The sequence below is a fragment of the Papilio xuthus genome, unplaced genomic scaffold (genome assembly GCF_000836235.2).
Source record: "Papilio xuthus unplaced genomic scaffold, Pxut_1.1 DF828177.1, whole genome shotgun sequence".
Lineage (NCBI taxonomy): Eukaryota > Metazoa > Arthropoda > Insecta > Lepidoptera > Papilionidae > Papilio > Papilio xuthus.
This window is the reverse complement of record NW_013530472.1, coordinates 3102923-3125400: the sequence shown is the minus strand read 5'-3', so window position 1 is coordinate 3125400 and position 22478 is coordinate 3102923. Positions and strand designations below refer to the sequence as shown.

General features: G+C 30.8%; 1 protein-coding gene across 1 annotated transcript; it reads right to left on the bottom strand.

Moving 5' to 3' along the window:
- Positions 1-946: 946 nt before the first annotated feature.
- Positions 947-20496, bottom strand: grnd (grindelwald). Its single transcript, XM_013306596.1, has 5 exons — positions 20354-20496; positions 9644-9853; positions 6574-6639; positions 3171-3304; positions 947-2457 (listed from the first exon to the last, which is right to left on the bottom strand). Exons 2-5 carry the CDS (start codon positions 9843-9845, stop codon positions 2140-2142), a joined length of 720 nt encoding a protein of 239 aa, XP_013162050.1. The 5' UTR covers positions 9846-9853; positions 20354-20496; the 3' UTR covers positions 947-2139.
- Positions 20497-22478: the final 1982 nt, after the last annotated feature.

The following is a 22478-nucleotide window of genomic DNA, read 5'->3' as shown; positions in this document are numbered from 1 at the left end:
AAAAATTAACATATTTTTAGAGAAGTTAACTTTAGATATATTTTGAAATTTTTTGTTTATACGATTATTTCAAACAGTTTTATAAGCTTTAAAATATGACTGAAAATAAAGTGCATTTAGGCATTTTTGATTTTTCCAAAAGGTCTCTACTACAACTGCTATATACAAGTGCTAAATAGTAAGTATTGTTTACGGCAACAGTGCTGTAGCCAAAATAAATCTACGGAATTGTATTCTTTTTGGGTTTTTCATGATTATTAATCATTATAAAAAATCCTATAACTGAATATTTAGTAACATTGTTAGAGAAAAAAATTGATTTAAGTAATTTTCATCAAGCAGCAAATTTTATTAAATGTATACCAAAATTTAAATGAGATTCAATTATCCTTAAAAAACGGCACGAACTTTTCGAACAACCCGAATATTAAAAATTTAAAAAAAATCTTATACTAGAATATCTACTAATTTACGACGAAATACGCTAACATTTAACGCTTGGTAAGCGACTTATAACGTAAGTTAATTAATCTTATCAACTAAGTGCATCCTTAATTAACAAAATTGTTAGTGATATCTTATTTTAGGTTATATTAAATACTACTTAGACTAATATACATATAATTTATTTAAAAATGTAAAAACAATAAATGTTTTAAAAAAAATCATTAGTACAGACAGGGAATTTAAAAATTAACGATTTTTTTTGACTTTCAAAATTTTATTAATGACTCTTTTTATTACCAATATTCCGTTGTTTAATTAATTGAGAAAATATTTTTGTTAACAATTATATTAAAAACAATTATGTAATAATTCATAAACAATAATTTAAAATTAATTTTAATCTTCATAACATTACAAATTTTACGTGAAATTGTAATTTTTATATCGCATTTATAATTTTAAGCAGACTTCAAAATGAACAAGGTTATCAATTCGTCTGTATGTTTTTATATTTGTTATCGCGTAACTCCGCCCCTGGTGAATTTTGAAATTATTTTTTGATCGAAAGGTTTTACTTGCAGTTGGGTCATATTTTTTTTATTATTTTTTTTTTATTTTCGTATTATACAAAATATTCAGTAAGTATTATTTCTTTAACAGATTACCAGAAAAATTGTACGTAATAATAATTATTGTGAAATATATTTTATTCAATAATACTGTGGATTAAAAAACTCGGTTTTAATAATATTCAATATTAATAGTTAATTATACGCTAAACTACAATAACATAATATATTCCAAACGTTCCAAAATTATCAAACACACAATTAATATAATTTTGAATTTATAATGCGTGTCTGGATACTACGTTAAGTTATGCTAAAATATTTAGAATCTAGATTACACGTGATTTTAAATCTAACAATGATTACATCGCGAAATGTACTAATACTTAACTAGTCTTTTTATGGAAAAAGAAATTATTCAAATGTTTTTAAATGCCTAAAGTACAACATACAATATCAATTATAAATACATATTAGATGCACATATTTTAACTGTAATTAAAAAAGAAATCGAAATTCGTAAAAAACAATTCAATGAAATTCTTTTAAACAAATTTCTTTAAATTAAACACAATAATTATATTCATTTTTACGATAATAATTGATTCATATCTTAATATTTAAAATGGAAACTTAATAATCGTTGTATATGCTAAATAATTTTTAATCTACAGACAATCATTAAATTAGATCAATTAATCACCGTGGGTTTCTGACATCCAAAATCTCTTTATTAAACATAGCGTCATCCTTGTCATTATCATTGACAATATAGAGATAACAATATGTTTTAAACGGAGATAATAAACTAAGAAACCCAGGGTTAATGGTTTAAAGTGGCCGATTCATTACTATGAATAAATTTCTGAAGATGTAATTCAAAATTTTTCTATGTAAAGAAATATTTTGAATTCTTGGCATATTAATTTTTTAATTAAATTAATTCAAACAGTAGGTAATAAACTTTTTAAAATTACAATTGTATATCGATGTTGAACTTATAAAATCAGCCACGGCATTAATGTTCATAAGCACTTATTCAACAAAGTTGAAATATAATAAACTTTGCTCAATAAATGTTGATGTAGTCCGGACTATCATCTATAAAGGTGACAGACCTTTCTCAGAATCTATTAGTTGACTCGGGTTGTTCGGGTGGGTTGACATTCATTGCCATATTATCGTAGGAAAAGTCTAAGGTAGTGTCTTCAGCTGGATGTCTGTTACTAATAGCGGTACTGACAGTTTTAGGCGTGGTTGCACCTTGGCTCTTATCCGTTTGTGAGGTTCTCGTTTCAAGATCTTTTACATTCAAGGGCTGGGCGGTACGTTTTGCTGGTTCAGGATTTCGTATTTCAAGTTTGAGCTCGTGTTTCGGTCTCGGAAAATCTGCGTGCGCGTTGTGATGAGTGAGGTCGCCTGGGAAATGCTTGATCTGATTCTGGAAAATAATAAATTACTTTTCTAAATTTAAAAGTGACAAGTTTAGTGACATACGTAATGATAGATCACAATATATGTCATCCTTTTATTAACATGACAAGAAATGATGATGTTAATTCAATCTTAATTTAAATAAAGATAACTTTGTTTATAACCGCGACTTATACGTTGTACAAAAATAATTGACATTTACAAAACAGTTTCGGAATTTCCCAATTCGATTATTCTATAAAAAAACTCACATGTCAATTGCTATTAAAAATACACTATTTTTAAAAAACAACCGTATTCAACATATAAATATCCTGCGACGTTCTTTTGTTATTTATATGATTAAAAACAAAAGACATTCCTCGAACCAGGAAATAATTCTTATGTTGATCTTTAAACAAAGAACCGGTAAACTTTAACAGAGATACTAGTTCTTCAAGTTTTTAGTACAGCGGTAATGTAGGTATAAACAACGGATTTTTCCAATTCCGAATAAAGGGTAAGGTGATTTTAATAAATTGAGCAATATTTACACCATAACCTTGCCTTACCAATTCTACACTGAGCCTTGGTTACATACATTAGACGTAAAACTATAATTAAATCTTCACCTTGATTCCAAAATCTATAACATTAATTAACAAAGTAAATGACACATAGAAGACAGAAGAAAATGAACTTAAGAGAAGCTATAGTATATATGATTATTAAAATTATTACCTTAGGTGGTTGAAACCTTTGTTTAATAGACCTCCATGTGATCTTCCTTTGGCATACGATGATCAGAACAAGAAGCAACACCGCCAAAGCGACGCCGCTCACAATCAGCGCCGTCTGCGCTTGACGCTGCGCACCTAGATAATCGTATATAAAGTTAAAAACACCATAGTAACTAGTGCTTAGATTAAGGACGTAAATATTTCTGCCAACAATGTATGTACTTTTACAATTATTTATATTAACCTTTGTAGTTCGTCTTTGAGACAATTTTTTATGGATTAACAAACCCTCCGGCACATTTAAGGACCAATTAAAAAATAAATCTTTCTACGTATAACCTTTTGTTTGGCCCTTATGTCTCAGTAATTTAAAACAATAAATAATAATAACATTATTTTTAAATAATCAAGGTATCAATACTCCAAAGAATTATTAAAAGTAAAATATCTAATAATGGTTTTATGTCGAAAGCAAAGCGTAAACAATAATCAAACAACGCCAGCATTTATCTCCGGTAAATATGTTCATTGGAAATCTGTACTGTACACTAGGTAGGCAGCGTTTTCACTGTTTGTACTAACTACGCTGTCTGTGGCATAATATTAATTTAGTAGTGGCGAAATGAACACGATCGTTAATTTGAATTGGCATCGTATTATTTGTTGTTGTTGATGAGATCTCATTCTGTTTGTAGGCAAATTTTGGATTACCTAAACCTATCTTACTATTTGAAATATTCACCATTAGTTACTAAAACTAAAATCCCTATATAAAACATATCGTTATCCCTATCTTTACAAAATATAGACATATAAATAGGTTTTAAAATTAGATTTGAGTCTCAGAAACGCACGGTTGAAGAATTATTGTACTTATTTCGTTATAAAGCAGGTTTTAACATATATTTATAACTGGTTGCTAAGAAAGTCAAATTAAAATAATGCAATATATAATGCGTTATGCAAAACAAATCTCTTTCTTTACTATGTTAACACGTTGAGCGCCACGTCAGCCATCGGTAGCTGACAGCGTGTAACAGACTTAGCACGTAACGTGTTGAAACAAAGCCTATAGATATAACGTTAAAAATGTAAACTATTTTGTACTGCGATCGGAAACACCGGCCCTTTAATACCAGTGCGTAGAAGCGGCGCTTGTGGCCTGAAAGGGATTGTCTTAGAACTACGCGTGGCGCTCAACGTGTTATTATAATTGTAATATCATTTGTTTTTGTCTAAGGTAGACACTTAGAGGTGTGGGTCATCACCAAGATAGGTAATTTGCCGTCACATCCAATACACTCCTCCAACTTTGAGAACGTCGGACTAACTTGTAAGAGACTCATCTATGTACCATCCTAACATGTTTCGTATAGAAAACAGTTCAGGGCTTATTAAAAGCCTTAACGAAGTCTATCTAACGAAAGTTAACTAATATTAGTGGTAATTTAGTAACAAAAAACACAAATATATGTATACAAATATAGTAGAAGTTTAGAAATTATATGGATGAAATAAAAAGAAATCGACAATATTATTAAGCACATTATGTAGCTCGCATAGCATAGCAATTATATAAATAATTTTACTAACTACAGTGCAAAATAGATTAAATGAAAATTCACTACAACATCATCGCAATACTAAGTACCCAGGTAAAGTCAGATGCTAGTAAAACTTAAATACAAAAGGAAACAAAAGTCTGAACACAAATAGACTAATTAGAGCAGAAGTATTTAAAGTATAAGACATTTTTTGCTTTTAAATAACAATTCGTATTGTTTTTATATTTTCAACAATTTCATCTATATCAATCGAATAAGATAGCATTTATCATATACTAGTCATTTGTTTAACCCAAAATGTATTTCTTTGATTTTCTGAATTCATAACAAGTCCCTATAGATATATTATTACTAATATATATAAACCATATTCATCATCACCATCATCATCAGCTCACTATACGTCCCCACCGAGGGGCTCGGAGCATACCCCAAGTTAAGGGTGATAAACCATATTATTTCTTTCTAATATTATAAATGCGAATGTTTGAAAGGATGGATGTTTGTTTAAACGTATCTCCGGAACTGCTGCATAGATCTTCGTGAAATTTGGGAAGAAGGTACTAATTATGGTTGGTCGAAAAATACATAAATCATCCATCAACCATTGAAAACGATCTATATCATCTGATTAACCACTTTTGTTCTTTATATTAGTCCATTTAAACCACAATTCGATATGTATTGCTACAAAAACTGTACAGGTGAACTTTTTGTAACAATCGCACGATGGCCAGATCGGAGTGGCTCACGTAATTGGCGTCGGTATGTTGCACGGCGTTGTAAACCCAGCTCAATATTGTTAAATATTTATCTAGGCGCTGCGAAAATGGACGCACAAACAGACCGCATGGTTATTAATAAATATTGGTAGGGGGAAAGTTGCTGCCAGACACAAAAAGTTTTCAATGCACGAGTTTATGAATTGTTGCGAGAATTTGAATTTCCCGTATTGTCTTTATTTAATAAATTGGTCCAGAGTGAAACATGATAGAGTAAGAGAGCAACTTTTTATATAATGTATAGGTTTTTTTTTCAAGTAAGGGAATATAAGTGATTTTATTATCATAAATGTTTACAAATTGGACTAAAATATAATGTATCCTCCCTCCACCCACTGTAAACAACGATAGAAAAACAACGTAAATAAAATGAATAATACTCTTCTGTTTTCAATGTCTAATAAACTAAACTAAACTAAATGGAAAATACATTTCTTAAAACAAAGGTACAGTATTTACTTAATTAAATAGCAAAGCAAAACAAAACACAGACAGAAAAATAAATAATTAAAAGAATTCGCTGAATAATTGGAATACGAAGGGCAGAATAAAGTTCGCAATTAACGCAATATTTCTTGGAATTACTCGTTCAGAGTAACTCTCTTCAAATGAATAATTATCAGTGTTTAAATATTTAAAACATATTTTATATCAAATAATTTCTACACATATTTTGGCATAATGGACGTTACCTTTGTTGTTTATAAAGTTATAATGAGGCTATAAAATAAGCCGTTCGTGGTATTAAAATATTTAAAAAATGTTGTCAAATTCGCTATAGCAGAGCTCAAGTAAATTGATAATCGCATCGATTTTTCACCATTTACGTTATTGCTTACCGTGGGTTTCTGAAACCAAAAAGTTTGTTTAAAATTTATTGTTATCTCTGTATTATCAAAGATAAAAGACTGGGATGACCATATTTTTATACAGAGATACCAATGTCTTTAAATTTTAAAGAGAGTTTTTGGTTTCAGAGACCTACGGTTACACTGATAAAACAATCATATTCTATTTCCAATATGATCACATTTAAAGAAAGTATAAAATTACTTACTATCAGTATTCGAATTTGGCGGCTCATACTCGTTTCTCCGTAAATATCTCAAGTCCAGAAGATAACCTGAAAAAAAATATTTAGAAATTATAGTGAATTTAAAAAATAACTTTACAATAGAGTAATTCACAAGCTAAAAAACTGTTGTTTTTTGATAAGTAGGTTATTTTTTCATTGCGTACTTATGGATGAATCATTTTCCTCAATCAGTTTTCTATTGTCGTACCGACGGTTGCTTGGAAACTAGTATTGATTTTATAACAAAGTAATTATCTTCCGCTACTCCGCCATTCTGATGATATCTTTCAACAAACATCTAACATCTAAACAAAAGTCATGAAGCCAAAGTCGCTCGCAACTTGCAATTTTCAAGATGGCGGAGCAAATCTATACAGTTGACATGTAGTCACTAGGCGTGTACTGATCGGGTATACGACTCGCGTCGGCGATTTAATATCGTGTTTACTAAACGTGCGCGACGATTCTCGCGATGCAACCATAGAATATTGGTAGATTTCCTTTGCTTTGTGTACAAAGGGGGCCTTACAGTTTTAAAGAGAGAAAAGAGTTGAAGAGAATTAAAATACAAGCAATACAAACATTGACGCGTCTAGCAAACAATGCAAAGCACCCCAATAGACAGGTGCCTGTATATTTATCTGCTCCTATACACACACTCACACATACTCAACATAAGGGATTAGCAAACATGGAACACGGGTAACGTCGGCATAGGAAGCCAACACAATTTAAATAGCATTGAAAATAATTTTAGTACTTTATCAGACATAAAACGTTTTCCAGATAAATCTCTTTACTTCGCAAATGTCGAGTACCGTTCAAAAATAGATCGAGTTAAGCGAGAGCGTATGCTGAAAAGGCAAAGTTATCAAACGAAAAGTTACCAAGCATTTTGTTGTACCTTTTATTCACAAACGGATATCACAATTTGTTTCAAAGCTATGGGAAGGAATGTATTGTATTGTACTTTGTAAAGCCGTGATGCACCTGCACACTCAAACAAGTGTAATGCACACAAACGTAGCAATGTTTTTTACGTTAACGCTACTTGCACGTGTGTGTAATGCGACTGTGTATACAGCGGTACCTGTCGGAATCAACAGACCATAAAGTGTATGGGTATTGTTGCTTCCCTTACCAATGATCCGTTTCTACGCTTCGTCATACTTTTCCAATTTCAATTGATACTGTTCCAACGTTTTATAAGATAATTTGGTACATTTGGAAATCTAATCTAAGTTACGATTTAAAAACGACTTGTTTTATTAGCCGACTTAAAAAATTAGGTTAGAAATTCGCCTATTTTTTTAATTTTCTTCTTCAAGTTTGCTAACAATGTAAAAATAACTTAAGAGATTATTTTTCAGATTTTAATGATAAAATATGTTCGTGTATCTAACGGTAGGTTTTATTTAATTGATCCAATGATATATATTTTTTGATATTGTGAACTGTTTGCTTTTATTTTGTACAATCTAATATTATTTGAATTCAAAATAGCTAATGTATTGTTTACGCAAAGTAATGAACATGTTTTATTTTTATATCTTAAGGAGGGACACCTCCTCCTCCGCCTACGTAAGTCCAATAAATTACCTATATTATCAATGGCAAAACATGGAGTGCCAGTTATAAAAATAACTTTAATAATGTTCCCCCGTAACAACGTTTTTACATTCCGTTTGCTTATTTATCTCTTTCCTTGTCTATTTATAAACGGAATGAGGATCCCTTATAATATTTTCATATAAAATTGTTATGACGTAGAGCTCAGAAATATTGTAAATTAATAAGTTTAATCTTTAAAGGTTGGTAATGAAAATACTGGTGATAGAGTTGTTTGACCTGAAACTTACGCATTCTTCCATCAACAACAGAGAGAGACAGGTATAGTATAGAGAAGACTGAGCACAGGCGGTCTGCGGTCACAAAACTGGTTGTTCAAGTTGTCATTGCACATGATAAGGAATCTTATGACACATAAAATAGAGTCAATATTTGTTTGTAGACAACATGACTGTGCTTATTATTATTGCATGTAGATAAGTCTTAGTCATCAGCAAACTACTCGGCATAAGCCCTTTCGAAGGCTTTCATTGGATAAAAGTCTTAAAGGAGTCTTACACAATAAGTTCGAAACAATATAAATCGATATCCGACTTAAATTCAGATTACACACATCAAAACATTCAGAATCATTCCAAATGAAATTAGATAAATTAATTTAAAAACTTTCTTCTTTTGTTTTATTAAACTGATAGAAACATCTTCCAAATCTGGGAGCCGCGTTGACAATTAATAAAAATAGGAAGCAATGCTTTGAAGTGGAAGTAGATTTTAATAGCAGTACAATACTATTACAAAGCCATAAAGCTTAGTGCACACATATCCCAATCCTAGGGCACCCCTGAGAGAGGTTTAACTGAATGTTATTACGCCGGTCTTAGGCCGGTGCACTTTGGGAGCTAAGCAAAATATCAAAAGATTATACAAACTAAAATATTCTAACTGAAATTATATCGTAAAAAACTACTCAAATCTTTTATTTTATATTGACCAGCTGTTTTATACAATATTTTAAGACTTAATTTTATTAATTTTTTAACATTTTCGATCTCAATGAGTGGTTTAATAATTAATATTATAGTAATAAGAGTAACGTCTATTTTGATATGGACATTTGTGAACACTTTGATGATTATGCGCTCCCATTTGAAACAGATAATCGTATTCTCGTGCGGTTTTCTTTGACGAACCGAATCGTCATACGTCTGGTTTTGATGCTAATTGTTTTGATTCGAGAATTAGCTTCTATTAATCTGCCTAATTAATAAATAAAAAATAATAAACGGATCATGAATTTATCAACTTTTGTCTATCCTTCTCTTTTCACAGCAACTGTCCCTTATTTATATAAAAAGTCAATGTTTCTGCACGACTTACTACGGCGTATATTGATAAACATATAAGATAAAGTGACTCAACTGGTGTTTGTGTGATAAAAAATTATGACGAATTCACCATGAACGAGATTTATTAACAAACTAACCTTGACACTCCTTAACGCACAAGCCGGAGTCGTAGTTGTGATGTGTTTTGTTGCAAACAGCCGAGCAGGGGGCACATCTGTTTGTTTCTGGTGAGCAGTATTCTTCGTAAAGGCAGGTAAGCTGACCGCATTTGACACCATCCATCGTAAGCTGACTAGATGCTGCGCCGGCGACCGCCAAAAGAATAGTGAAGCGTGACATCGTCTGATCTGAATTAAAAAAGTAAAAAATATCAATTAGCATTTCTCCTTGTTACCTATATTGTATTTGATTTAAATAACTATTCAGAGAATTTATTTGGATTTGAAACCATCGTTTACATCAGTCCATTAATATAGAATCTTGATACCTAAATATTTTATTTACACATACTCATTTTAATTAATATTATTTGCTATAAAATACATATTAAATAGCTTCATAAAAGTTTTGTCCGATCTTAGAACTTAAAATATGAAAATAAATAAAATAACTATAGAAAAAGTAACTTATGACATCCTCCATTATTTAAAGGAGTCATAAAAATATTTACAAATTATGCTCGGCGACGATGAGTCACACAGGGGCCGACCTAACAGGTGCTTAATACAGACGACGCCAACACGGCCTATTCAAATACCTTCGGAATTCAATAAGCCATGTAACAAAATTTGGCGCCATATACGATAAAAAAAGTCTTTTACCGAGTTCCCAAAAAACAATAGAAACCTACAGTAATATGTTGTATTGTCGGAACATGTTCTAACAGGTTGATACTTACCAGAATTTTTTTATATAACTATACTTTAGGAGCATTCAATCAAAAATTGTTACAGTTATAAAAAAATACCAACACATCAATAGAACGTATAGGATCGTCAAATATCTCATTAGTCGAAAAAAATATCAAAAGATTTATTTATATGTTTTCCTTTTCTGTGTTGAAAATTGCTAGCAAACGTATTACGTCTTATTTATTGTCCCTTAGTTCGTGTTATTCAGATATAAATTTATATTAACATGTTAGCGATGGAGTAACGTTCTCAAAAAATATGAACAAAATATACTGACCCATCACACGTTCATGTTTTAACGTTCCATAGTTTTTAATTAAAAATCTAAAGTAAATATTTCGATGGTATTTCGTTCATACTTAAAATTAGCTTTTAAGTTCAATATTTTCATGTATTTTATTTTCTGTGTAACTATAATTAAATTAATTTCCAGGTGACCGCTCGTTTGCTACCTTTTATTATTAATAAAAATCTTTTTTTTTATATTTTAAAAGTAATATTTATTTATCAATTGGGATATATTTTAAACACTTAAAATAAGCATCTTCGTATAAAGTACCGTACATTTTAGAGTGTGCTATTAAAACGTTAAATTGTAAAGGTCGTAAGCGACTTTACTTGAATAGTAAAATGTATGAGTCATAGAAAATATGGAAATGAATCGTGACCAATGTTGATAAGTTTAATACATGGTTTATTAAAATATTTATAGTATACATATAAATATTTATATATACTTAAGTATTTTGTTAGTTTATCTACTCAACAACTAGTAGAAATTTTTATTATAAAAAAGTTAAATAACATAAAAATATCAATAAAATATCCATGCAAATGTATAAAGTAAGTATACATTATTTGTATTGAAAAATATTATCTTACTGTACTAATTAATACACCCCTTAACCCACACCCTTAACTTAGGGTAGACTCCGAGCCCCTGGGTAGGGAGGTATAGTGAGCTGATGATGATGATGTACTAATTAATATGAAAATATATATTGAATTTGAGTCAAAATAAATTAATTTTGAAGAGTAATATACAATTAAAGAATGATATTAAATACATTTATATTAAATAATACTACTGGCATGAAAAAAGTAATTAAAATAATTTATACATTTTTTAAAACACACTAGTTGTCGCTACATGTTTAAATACTATCACAATAAATTTTGATAAACTGCAATATAATATTTAACTATAACTTTATAATAATTAATATCTGAAAGATCGTGAATATGAAGTGATTCTATTAGATTTTATTTGTAGGCAGATTAGTCATCAACGTAGCAAGAAAACAGGTTGAATGTTTAATATAATTTACCTGGTAATATATCAGACGAAGGCGACACTATATCACTAGGTACAGTACAAAGTATCTTATTCAGGGTGGAAACATTGTTTTAAACATCTCTGAGAGCTTACACATGTTTACAACACGCTGGGGCATAACACTCGTGAAGACTACAGTTTTTACTGCGGTTGCTAGGCAACCAGCGACAAAGGAACTCGTAACATTATGGGGCAAGAAATTAACATCCTTAACTTTTAGAAAGGTGACAAATACCAACATTGAAGAAAAATTATGAACTATGAAATGTAATTAATAAAATTTTTATGTACGAAATATTAAAAAAAACCTTTTTTGGAACATGATCACTGCTTTCCTTATAACAAAAAATCAATACTTTTTGACGGTCTCTTTGTCCGAAAGTCGAGTCATCTCCGAAACGTTTGAATTTATTTTTACAGGACTTTTACTGGAAAATAACTAATGTATAGTGGAGTTACTAATACTATTTTTCGCTAGCAACAGATAAATAAAATTCAAGAATTTCTGTCAAGAAAACAACGAATGTTTTTCAAGAGTAAACAAATTAATTGGCAATTATCAACGGATCATATTTAATCCGCTCGCTTCACTTGCTCCTCAATAAAAGAAGAGTAATTAGTGTATTTATTTGATACGTGTTTATGACAAAATATATAACATAATGAAGGTAACAAGAATATGAAGAAAATTTAATTTTACAATATATTACGAAGAGCGTATGCAATTAATTTGCCTTCAAGGCACCAAAGCAAAGGTAAAAGGGGAACAAAAGGAACTTCAAACATGAACATCATGCTAACAAAATGACTTCAAAATTATAATTTAAAACTATATTATGGTCAGTCTCTAGTTTTTTTAACTAATATTGGATAAGTAGTTTTATGGGTATAGTATTACGACGATTTAAACCAAACCTACTAACATTTTACTTCAATAAGACTGTAATAACAAACCGAACCTTAGTATCATGAGTTAAGGCTCTAATTCAATTAAGAGTAAATTACATTGTAAGCCAGTGACAAGTGTAAAAATAATTTCTCATTTCCATTGCATTAGACATTGTGTATATCAATTCCACGGTGACTTTCTGTAGTCTAAACAACTACAACTAAACTAACACTACAACTAAACTAAACTAAACGACTAATACTAAATGACAACGGAGCGTCATCAGGTACAGTTAGTCTGTATTATTGACTTTTAAATAAATAAGTCTAGTTAGAATACAATTTTATAATTAATGACTGAATGATTCTTTTGTCTCGCCGAATATCGATTTAATGTTTTGTTCTTTCCATTTTTTTTGTTTATATCAACTTTGTCTATCTCCCAATGAACTTGTTAGCATATTAGCGAGTTAGTGAAGATGTTTAGGTTATATACGTGACATGAGAGTTATGCCGTGATCTAACCACCAGTTCACCTTGAAACCTCAGCGTTCGATCACGTACAAAGTCTGTTTTATCAATGATTTTATTTTCGTAGTACAAATTACGATAATCTTCACGTAACTAAGATTTAAACACATTTACAAAACACGCTTAACAGTGGTAGAGCCCGCTTTAACATCTTCGGACGAATTGGCCCGGCTCGTCCGGTGAAATACCACGACCACACAGAAGACAGGTGAAGTGGAAGCAATTCCGCATTTCGTCTGACGAGAATGCGACCCGGAGGCCTAATTTAGTCCTCTTTCCCTACCCACCCTTTTTCTTTTAAGGAAAGGATGGGATGTGTAAGTGGACTTTCCGGATGAGAGGATGCATGAAAAAAGAAAATATTTCCTTTCTGTGCATCAGCTCCTCCGTCGATTAAAGATAGGCAACGCATATGCAATTGCGTATGTCTATGGGCAACGGTCGCTTCGTTATTTCAGCGATTTCAGGTGGCCGCTCGCTCGTTTGCCACTTTATGATATAAAAAAACGCGGTACGACTTTTTTTACATATGTAAAACAATTATGTACCTATACAATGGTTAAAACAACGTATTATGTTTCTATAACAATATTTTATTATTTACGATACCTTTATTAAATTCAAAAGTATCCCTGAGATAAAGCGTATTTATTTAGTACCATGAGAGTTTTTTTTAATCCCCATAATTGGAAACTCGTTGTTGTTAAAAGCACTTCCTTCGTTTTACTACTCGTAAATACTCTTAATACAAAAAGGTTTTGCGCAGCATAATATTTCTTTGAAGCTTAATAAGTTATTTTTGTACGACAAGGTTGAAGATAAACTGGAATTTCAACTTCCCCATTAAATAAAGTACCCATAAGCAACATTGTAATGATTCAGGTATTATTTTAAGTCATCGATAGCTACAAAAACATTAAGGAAAGAGACATGGTGACTATAAAATTTATTGTTTTATCTCATTTGTATGCGAATGAAGTATTTGCTACCGACGGCGACCGTCGTTCATATGGTTTCGAAGATGCATTGTTCAACAAATAATAGGTACATTTTGATTTCGAAATAGAAATGTTTGGGCTCGTACATTCGCAGTAAAGAAAGCATCATTAATATGAATAGTGAATTGTCAAAAATTGCAGAAGACACAAAAGTTATTAACACAGAAAATATTCTTTATAGTAGCAATTGGATATGTTCATTTTAAGCTATTTGAAGTTGGAAATTTAAGACTTATTTAAAGGAGAAATCCACGCAATTTGAAATGTGTAGTAATTAATTTTGTACCACACAATACTACCAGAGACGTAACTCTATGGTACATCGATGTTAATTAACACCTCACCGACTGGTTACGATAACAGTAAGAAGATATCCTAAGTATCTGAATGTCTGTCTGATTCACAATATGTTCTTTTGAAGACACATGACAATATGACAATAGAATAACTAATAACGCCATTTGTTAATTAAAAACCAAAAAACTGTGTTTGTCACTCAAAGAACGAACACAAATCGAGACACCTCATTCATGAACACCTGATCAGTCGACTAAACGACCAAAGCCTAAAATTTAGTTGGCCACAATGTAACTTACATACCCACAAGCCCAGATGATTCATGTAAAAGTATGAAAATTATAACCTTCCCATATAATTCGAATAACTAAAATAATCTTACTAATATTATAAATGCGAATATTTAGATGTATGGATGGATGGAAGAAGGTATCACCGGAACGGCTGCATAGATCTGAAATTTGGCTTAGATGTAGAACATAATCTGACAGAACACAGATGCTACTTATTAAATTTGTTTTTAATTCGACGCGGGCGAAATCTTTGGCGAAAGCTAGTATATAAAAATTCATCAATTAACATTATGAGATCGGATTCTGTAAGCCGATAAAACATTGCAACAGTAGTGAAGTACCACTCAGCTTTTAAGGTAAGGAGTGAGAGATTACGATATTGGTATTGCAATTTGAAAGCATCAAATGGATTTTGAGAGCTCTTCATTCTATTGTGTTGTGATTTACACAAATCCTCTTTGAGTGTACGGAGAGAATGGAGAACAATATTAAATTTGTTATTCGACGTTTAAAAAACGTACTTGTATTAATTATTTATAGAACATCGATAAAAAAATTTGTAGCCGAGTAAACAAACCTTTGACATTTCGAATTCCGACTTCCAGTTTGGCATTGAAGCAAAAGAACAATTTAAAAATATTTTTTAACTATCAAAATATGGAAGAGCAGAAGTAGAAACAAAGATGTCCATTTGTTATGCAACATTATTGGATTAGTGTATAAACGTATGGAATTCTTGAAAAGGTTCATATATAGATGATGATGATACGGTGATGTGACATATAAATGTAGATAGTTAGTTTAGCTGTACAGAGGGGGAACGCTGCCAGTATCTTCGGGACCTTGCCTAAAGGGACTCCTTTTATTAACATATTTTAGTTAATTATTCGGTTTTTTTTTTAATTTTATTTTATATCATAGGTTTAAGAGTTTATGTATTCATAGAAATAAGGATGTAAATAAATATTAAAAATATCTTCCATATTGAAAAAAAAAATGTAGATTAAACTTGAATAAACGATGAACAAAGCATAATGTATGAACTATATTGTAAAAGTGTAGAAAAGTATGAGACGTCATTTAAAAATGTAATGTTGGTCTAATATAGGCTACATAATGATTAAAAATACATCCAGATAAAGTGGATTAATTATCAAGGAAATCATGAATATTGGATAATTGTTTTGAGAATTTGTAGATGAAATTTTGTAATGATGATTGAAATTGGTGGAGCTCCTACCACGGTTTTACTCGCTCTGTTCTCACTTAACTTTTTCTCTTAAAAAAGTATTAAATATTACGTTAGATACTTCGAGAATCACTTGTTTACTGTATAACTGTGAATGTATGGTATCGTAAGACTCGTTAAAAACCTTATTGGTTTGTTTGTTTTAAAAGGACATTTTACAACAATCGTTTTATTTTGATACATCTTACATTTTGATTTTTTTTGAACAAATAGTAAGGGGCGAATTATTTGATACTCGAATAAATTTACTTAGACCATAAGGGTAATTTAATTCGCGAGACACAAAATAGGCATGTACTAGAAAAATATACGATGGTAGACTACCATCTTTTCGCTACTAATTGTAGTCCTACGTTCATTAATATACGATATTCGTTCTTGTTATCATCGAGTTCGAGAACATATGGTAGGACTACTACTAGGCTGTAGGCCGGATTAGTGAAATGCATGGATATTAAGTGAACTCTGGGAACGCATCAATAGAGTAACAGCACCATTTGGTTTATGTATTCGCCGAAATACGTAATGCTTTCATCAAATATTTGCTACTGGTATTGGTTTGAAATAGGCTGTTTCAAATTATTATTCGAAATTAGAATGTATTATATTAAACGACATTCTATACATAAGCTAGAGTAAAATTTTAAATATATTATGTTGTGTTGAGTGTAGACGCAGCCGGATATGATTGGCAAACACTGGCCTCTCCCGGATATTGCACGGAGCATCCTCAAACACTATTTACTGTTCACCTGCAGACATATTCAATTTTGTTACGAATCTTTAATAAAAGGAGACTCACAAAGGATGTTTATAATAACATCGGCGACGTTGGTCATGTTGTTTATAATAACAATTTTTTTTAAATAAGACGAGATTTTTCCGTAAGTAGGTAACTACAGGAAGAGAAAAAAAAACATTCCATTTGAGACACGGAAATGTTTGTTTTCATTGAATTTTATTTTCAACCCTGGAGCTCTTTTTCGAATGGTATTTCATAAATGTGTTTACTATGACCCTAGCGTAATACTTATAAAAACAATATATATAACCCATCAAAATAATCGAGGACAATTTACAATCAATATTTTACCTACTCAGATTATTTTATGTCAAATGTAAAGGAATTTTTTTATTGCATTTCAAGAATGTCGGAAACGTGTTTAATGATACAATGAAAACATAATATTTAGATTACTAGATATTGCCTACGTCATCCGCGCGAGATTAAAATATAGGTAGTAGCCGATTCTCAGACCTACTAGGATATGCGTATAAAATTTCATAAAAATCGGGCAAATCGGTTCGGAGGAATTTAGTAACGTTATGACATGAGAATGTTATATATAAGATTTATATAAACGTTAGGTTATTTATTTAATGACGTATATCCTAGTCATTAAGATTCTAAATGTAACCTTTCTCACTGTGGGTTTGCACAACCAAAGTACGTACTACAAAAACATACACATGGCTCTGTTTGACCTAAGACAATGATGTACAACGACTCCAGAGCCATACAAAAGGCTTATCTTATTTACCCTTAAAGCGGTCATTAGCTTCTGTGAGCAGGTGTTGTATTAATACACCAAGTAATTAGTAAATGACTTCGTTATTTGAATCGGGCGCCAGAATTGTCATATGTGAATATGAGAAAAGAATAAACCGGCGATATCAGAACCCTTACTTATTTATGTACGTCAATAGATGAACGATAAACTGACATGGTTATTTTTTACATATTTTTGATACATGAATTATGAAACCATAAATGTAATACCTAAGATAAATTACTCGTTAGCCCATTTTCTTTTATTGTCTTTAACAAAATTAATAGCATAATTACTTTAACTAAACTAAACTTAAATAACTTTATTAATACAACTATTGAATTTAGTTGAATTCTATTATACATTTTTTTTTACTTAAAAATTTTTTTTATTGTACATTTTTTTCGGGTAGACTTTTTGGTAGACTACTGGTTTAAATTTGCAAACATAAAAATAGTTTTTAATCCATTAAAATAGGTTAGAAGACATCTTAGAAACATTCATTGTTTTGTTACGAAGTTCAAGGATCTGTAATCACGATATGACTATAAATCGCACATCTTCAAAAGGCAAACAACTTTTATAGGATAGTTTATGCGTCACATAACTCATCTCAACGAAAATGTTGTGATATCGCGTTAGTCGGCAATCTGTGAATCTTACTTCTTACTAATATAAATGCGAATATTTAGATGGATGGGTAGATTTTTGTTAAAAGCTATCTCCAGAACAGCTGCATGGATGTCGCTGCATATACATATATGTAGAACATAGTCTAAAATAACACATAGACTACTAATTAAGTTTATGTTCAATTCCAAGCGAACGAAATCTCAGGTGACGGCAAGTTCTTTTCATAAATCTCAAGCAGAAAATATAATCTTGATAGTCATAGTATAAATTACATTAAATGATTAACGGCGTAGTTTTACGTAGTACGTCTATTCCATCAGTTTGTGAACCTCACATCTATCTGACTGTGTCAAGGTATCAATTCAACTTTCTTTTTATATTTAATCAGTTTGTATACATGTAGACCTTTGTTTACCATTTAATTTTGCATATTGCAGCCTTTTCTAATTTGCCAGTTCGACAGCATGAAAATCTACTTTATCTACAATATCTTGTGTCGATTCAAGTGGTCATATTGAAGCACAAATTTCTGCCATCAAGAAAGCTAAACGTTCATCTTCATATTATTAAGTGTGTAATTAATAGTTCTTGTTAAGTACCATAAAAATGTTAAATTACTTCAGTTGAAAGTTTAAATACGTCATTGTGTAATCGTGAAAATATTAATTAAAGACAAATGACTGACTCACTTATCCGCGATATTCCGTAGAACCACTAAATGATGCTAATAATTAAAGCACTTAAAATATTAATAATCATTTCCAAGGATTGTTTAAATTGTTTAACCTTAAATGTAATAAATATTAGGGGAAATGTGACAAAGGCAGACTTATTTAGAACATACTAGATGTCGCCCGAGACTCCGTTCGCACGCAATTTAAAAAAACTTGATAAGTAGGCTAGTATTCTTCTAGACTATGTTCTACACTTGTGCCAAATTTCATCAAAATCCGTTGAGCTGTTCCGGAGATACCTTCTAACAAACATCCATCCATTTTTCATTCGCGTTTATAATTTTAGTAAGATTAGTGGTCGCCAAACTCAACCATAATTCATATTTGTTTCTATAAAAGTATGCACTTCTTTTTTAATTATCAGACATAAACTGGCTAGTGTAATTCTGCTAGGAGTAGGCTTTTGCGCCTGGAAGACTCAGAGTCACGCTAGTGTGAGTGGTAAGACTTAAGGCCAACTGGGACCAATGACCTTAGAGATGAGACGGGTATAGAAAGGGAATAATGGAACCTATCAGTCCGACATATACCCACGGGTTCGCTTATTTATTACACAAGTAAATAACATTTTTAGCAGATTTTGGTAAATTTCTAGATTTAAGTACGAATTTTGAATTATAATTCGAGGTGCAGAGCATGAATTTTGTTTTTAACATACGATTTATATCCATGTTCATGATGAAAAGATATTATAGATTAAAAATGACTCTATGTCTATTCGCAAATTGCAAAAATCGCTAATTATACAAAAGCGATAGCATTGTAATTCAGTCTTAAATCGCAAATATACCTTAAAGTAAATGTTTTTTTTAAATACGTAAATGTAAGTAACCAGTTTTTTTTCCATATCATTGAGTTAACACGCTGACCTCGAAGGAAACTGTTTTTTTTTCTTTTATTTGCGTCTTACTGCAAAATTCTCACGTTGCTGTTAAATTATCATGAAAATTTTTATATTTAATACGTACACATACATGTTTAGAAAGTTATAGTAAGGAATACGATAAACATGTACGTTATATAGTACGTTATTTTTTAATCCAATATGCTAGTAAATACCTTACGATGACATCAGATTGGCTTGATAAAAAAACCTTTGGAGCACTGTAACGTTTTCCTCAGTGACTTAAAATTACTCATGCGAAAAGCATATCGAGAAAAACTAAGATCACGCCTTCTAGATTATATTCAGTTCACGTGATTACCCCATCGCGTCATTTGCTTAACATAGATTGTTGTAAAGTAATTAATAAAAAAAAATAACGCTCTTAACTGTAATAATTTCTTATGCTTGCTTTATATGCTAGTAATTTACATTTCTGATGAAAATCTACGTACGTAAAAGTAATGATTCAACAGTGATAAGAGAAAACATTTAACTGTACTTAACACATTAATTAAATAAAGTAAAATATGTTAATACTTACATTAATGTTAAAACATGGTGGTAACAAAACACGGCCCAACACTTGTACCAACTTTCTAAATTTAAAAAAATGTGACACTGTATCTCAAAGCCTTTAGAGGCTCGACGGCCAATGGCGGAGGTGGGTGACGGAATGCGACTCTTGCGCAGGTAGAGTCACGTTTGTGTTAGTGTTGTGTTGCGCCTGTGTGAGTGAATGTAATTACAATGCATAAACATGGCCATCTGTCGATGTGTGAGTGTGTAGCGGTAAAATACAATTCAATCTATATGTATACAGCCAAATGTTAAATCCGCTACAATAAGGAGTAGATTGAATGCGAATTTTAGTTCGATACAAGTTCCCACTGATGCCTTACTGATGTTAGGGGCCTTAGTTAGATACGGTTGTACGTAGTACCACCCGTCTCACATTATTTGGAAAAAAAACAAAATTAACATTTACATGGTAAAGGTGTCGTATACACACGCAGCAAGTAATGTAAAAATGAAGACCACTTCCAGACATAAAGGTTACCATGAACTTTATAAAGAATGTGGAATGGTGTATAAAACCAATCCATAAGTGGAAAACAGGATTGGTATGGGACGAGAAAACTGACTTGTTTACCACTACAGTCCCTTGTTTTTTTTGTTGTATAAATTTAAACAATATGAGCAATAAATTTAATTGTATTTACGACTAGGAAAACGTGAATACCTATAAAATTATTCTTTTAATATACAGCCTCTGTAACTAATAGGTATGTTTAAAAATATGTGATATTTGTTCATTTAAGATTTGGAGACATTTCATGATAGAATATTTGCCCACAATATCTTTGCGCTTTTTTTAGCAGAGCGTCGGTGACTTAGTGGCACTTTACCTGTAATCTTCAGATCCTGGGTTCTATTTCCGCTATGTGTTTTTCGATTTACATATGAACATTTATCCGTTCTTACGGCGACGGAAAACATCTTGATGCAATATGGACTAATCCGAGAAGAGTTTCAAAGATATCTGTGAAGTCAACTCGCACTGGTCGGCGTGGTTGACTATGACCTGGTCACCCTTAACTCTAGGATAGGCTCTAATCCTCAGAGACGTATAGTGAGTTACTGATGACATATTTTTATTTTTTGAATTTGATTTTTTTGAATTATTGGTGAAACATTCATTTGAGAAGAATTAAAGGTAAAAAAACAACTTCAACAAAATATTTGTATTTTAGTATTATTTTTTATTATATTAATTTACGTAACATAACATATATAGTTATTATTTACAAACAAAAATTTAAATAGAATTATATAAACAGTAACACATCGTACATTAAGCATTTTTGCAACAAAGATCTTATAATCGAACTCAATGGATATAAGAAATTATAACAAACAAATCTAAATAATTTCACCTTTAAAAGGCTTTAATCACAGACTTACAGACATGTTTGTATCATCAATTTAAAAACTAAATTTTCCACAATAAATCCTTCTTACTGAATTTACTAATATTATAAACGCGATTATTTAGATGGACGTAAAGTATCTGGAGAACGGATGTATGGTTCACGCTGAAATAAATTCTATAAGAAAACTTTTTTTCTAAATTTCGCACGGACGAAGTCACGGGGCACAGCTAACTATAATAAAAATAATACATCCAGTGACATGTATATATATCATTTCTCATTTCCATTGAATTCAAATTGTATTACTACAAATGCCAAAAAACATGTTACAGTATCCAATACAATAATCATTCCGAAACCTCTACAAGCGTATTGCTATCTCTTTCTAATCCTCTTTGAGAAACAGAGACAACAATATGTTTTTATATAGATATTTCGGTATTTGAAGCTTATATTTAAATTTCTAGCCAAATATTTTATTTTCGAATATAGGAGATTGTCGCGATGACGTCATTAATATTATTAGACACGAAAATTAAAATTGCCAATACATTGAATATTTATAAATGTTTTTATATTATATTTTTTAATCTTTCATATTCAATGCAAAATAATCGTATCAAGAATAATATGATTCAAACTTATCATGATTATTGCACATTGTATGAAGCGAAATCTAATTAACTCTAATATTTTATGTATTTATATAATATTGCACAATACTATGTACGACAG

What these genes read in the sequence shown, in the direction of transcription:
- grnd (XM_013306596.1), bottom strand. Translation starts at nt 9,845, where the DNA reads ATGTCACGCTTCACTATTCTTTTGGCGGTCGCCGGCGCAGCATCTAGT. An exon ending in GTGCGTTAAGGAGTGTCAAG is followed by an intron (nt 6,640 to 9,643) that starts GTTAGTTTGTTA and finishes ATTTTTTTTCAG; the next exon opens with GTTATCTTCTGGACTTGAGA. An exon ending in GCCAAATTCGAATACTGATA is followed by an intron (nt 3,305 to 6,573) that starts GTAAGTAATTTT and finishes ACGATTATCTAG; the next exon opens with GTGCGCAGCGTCAAGCGCAG.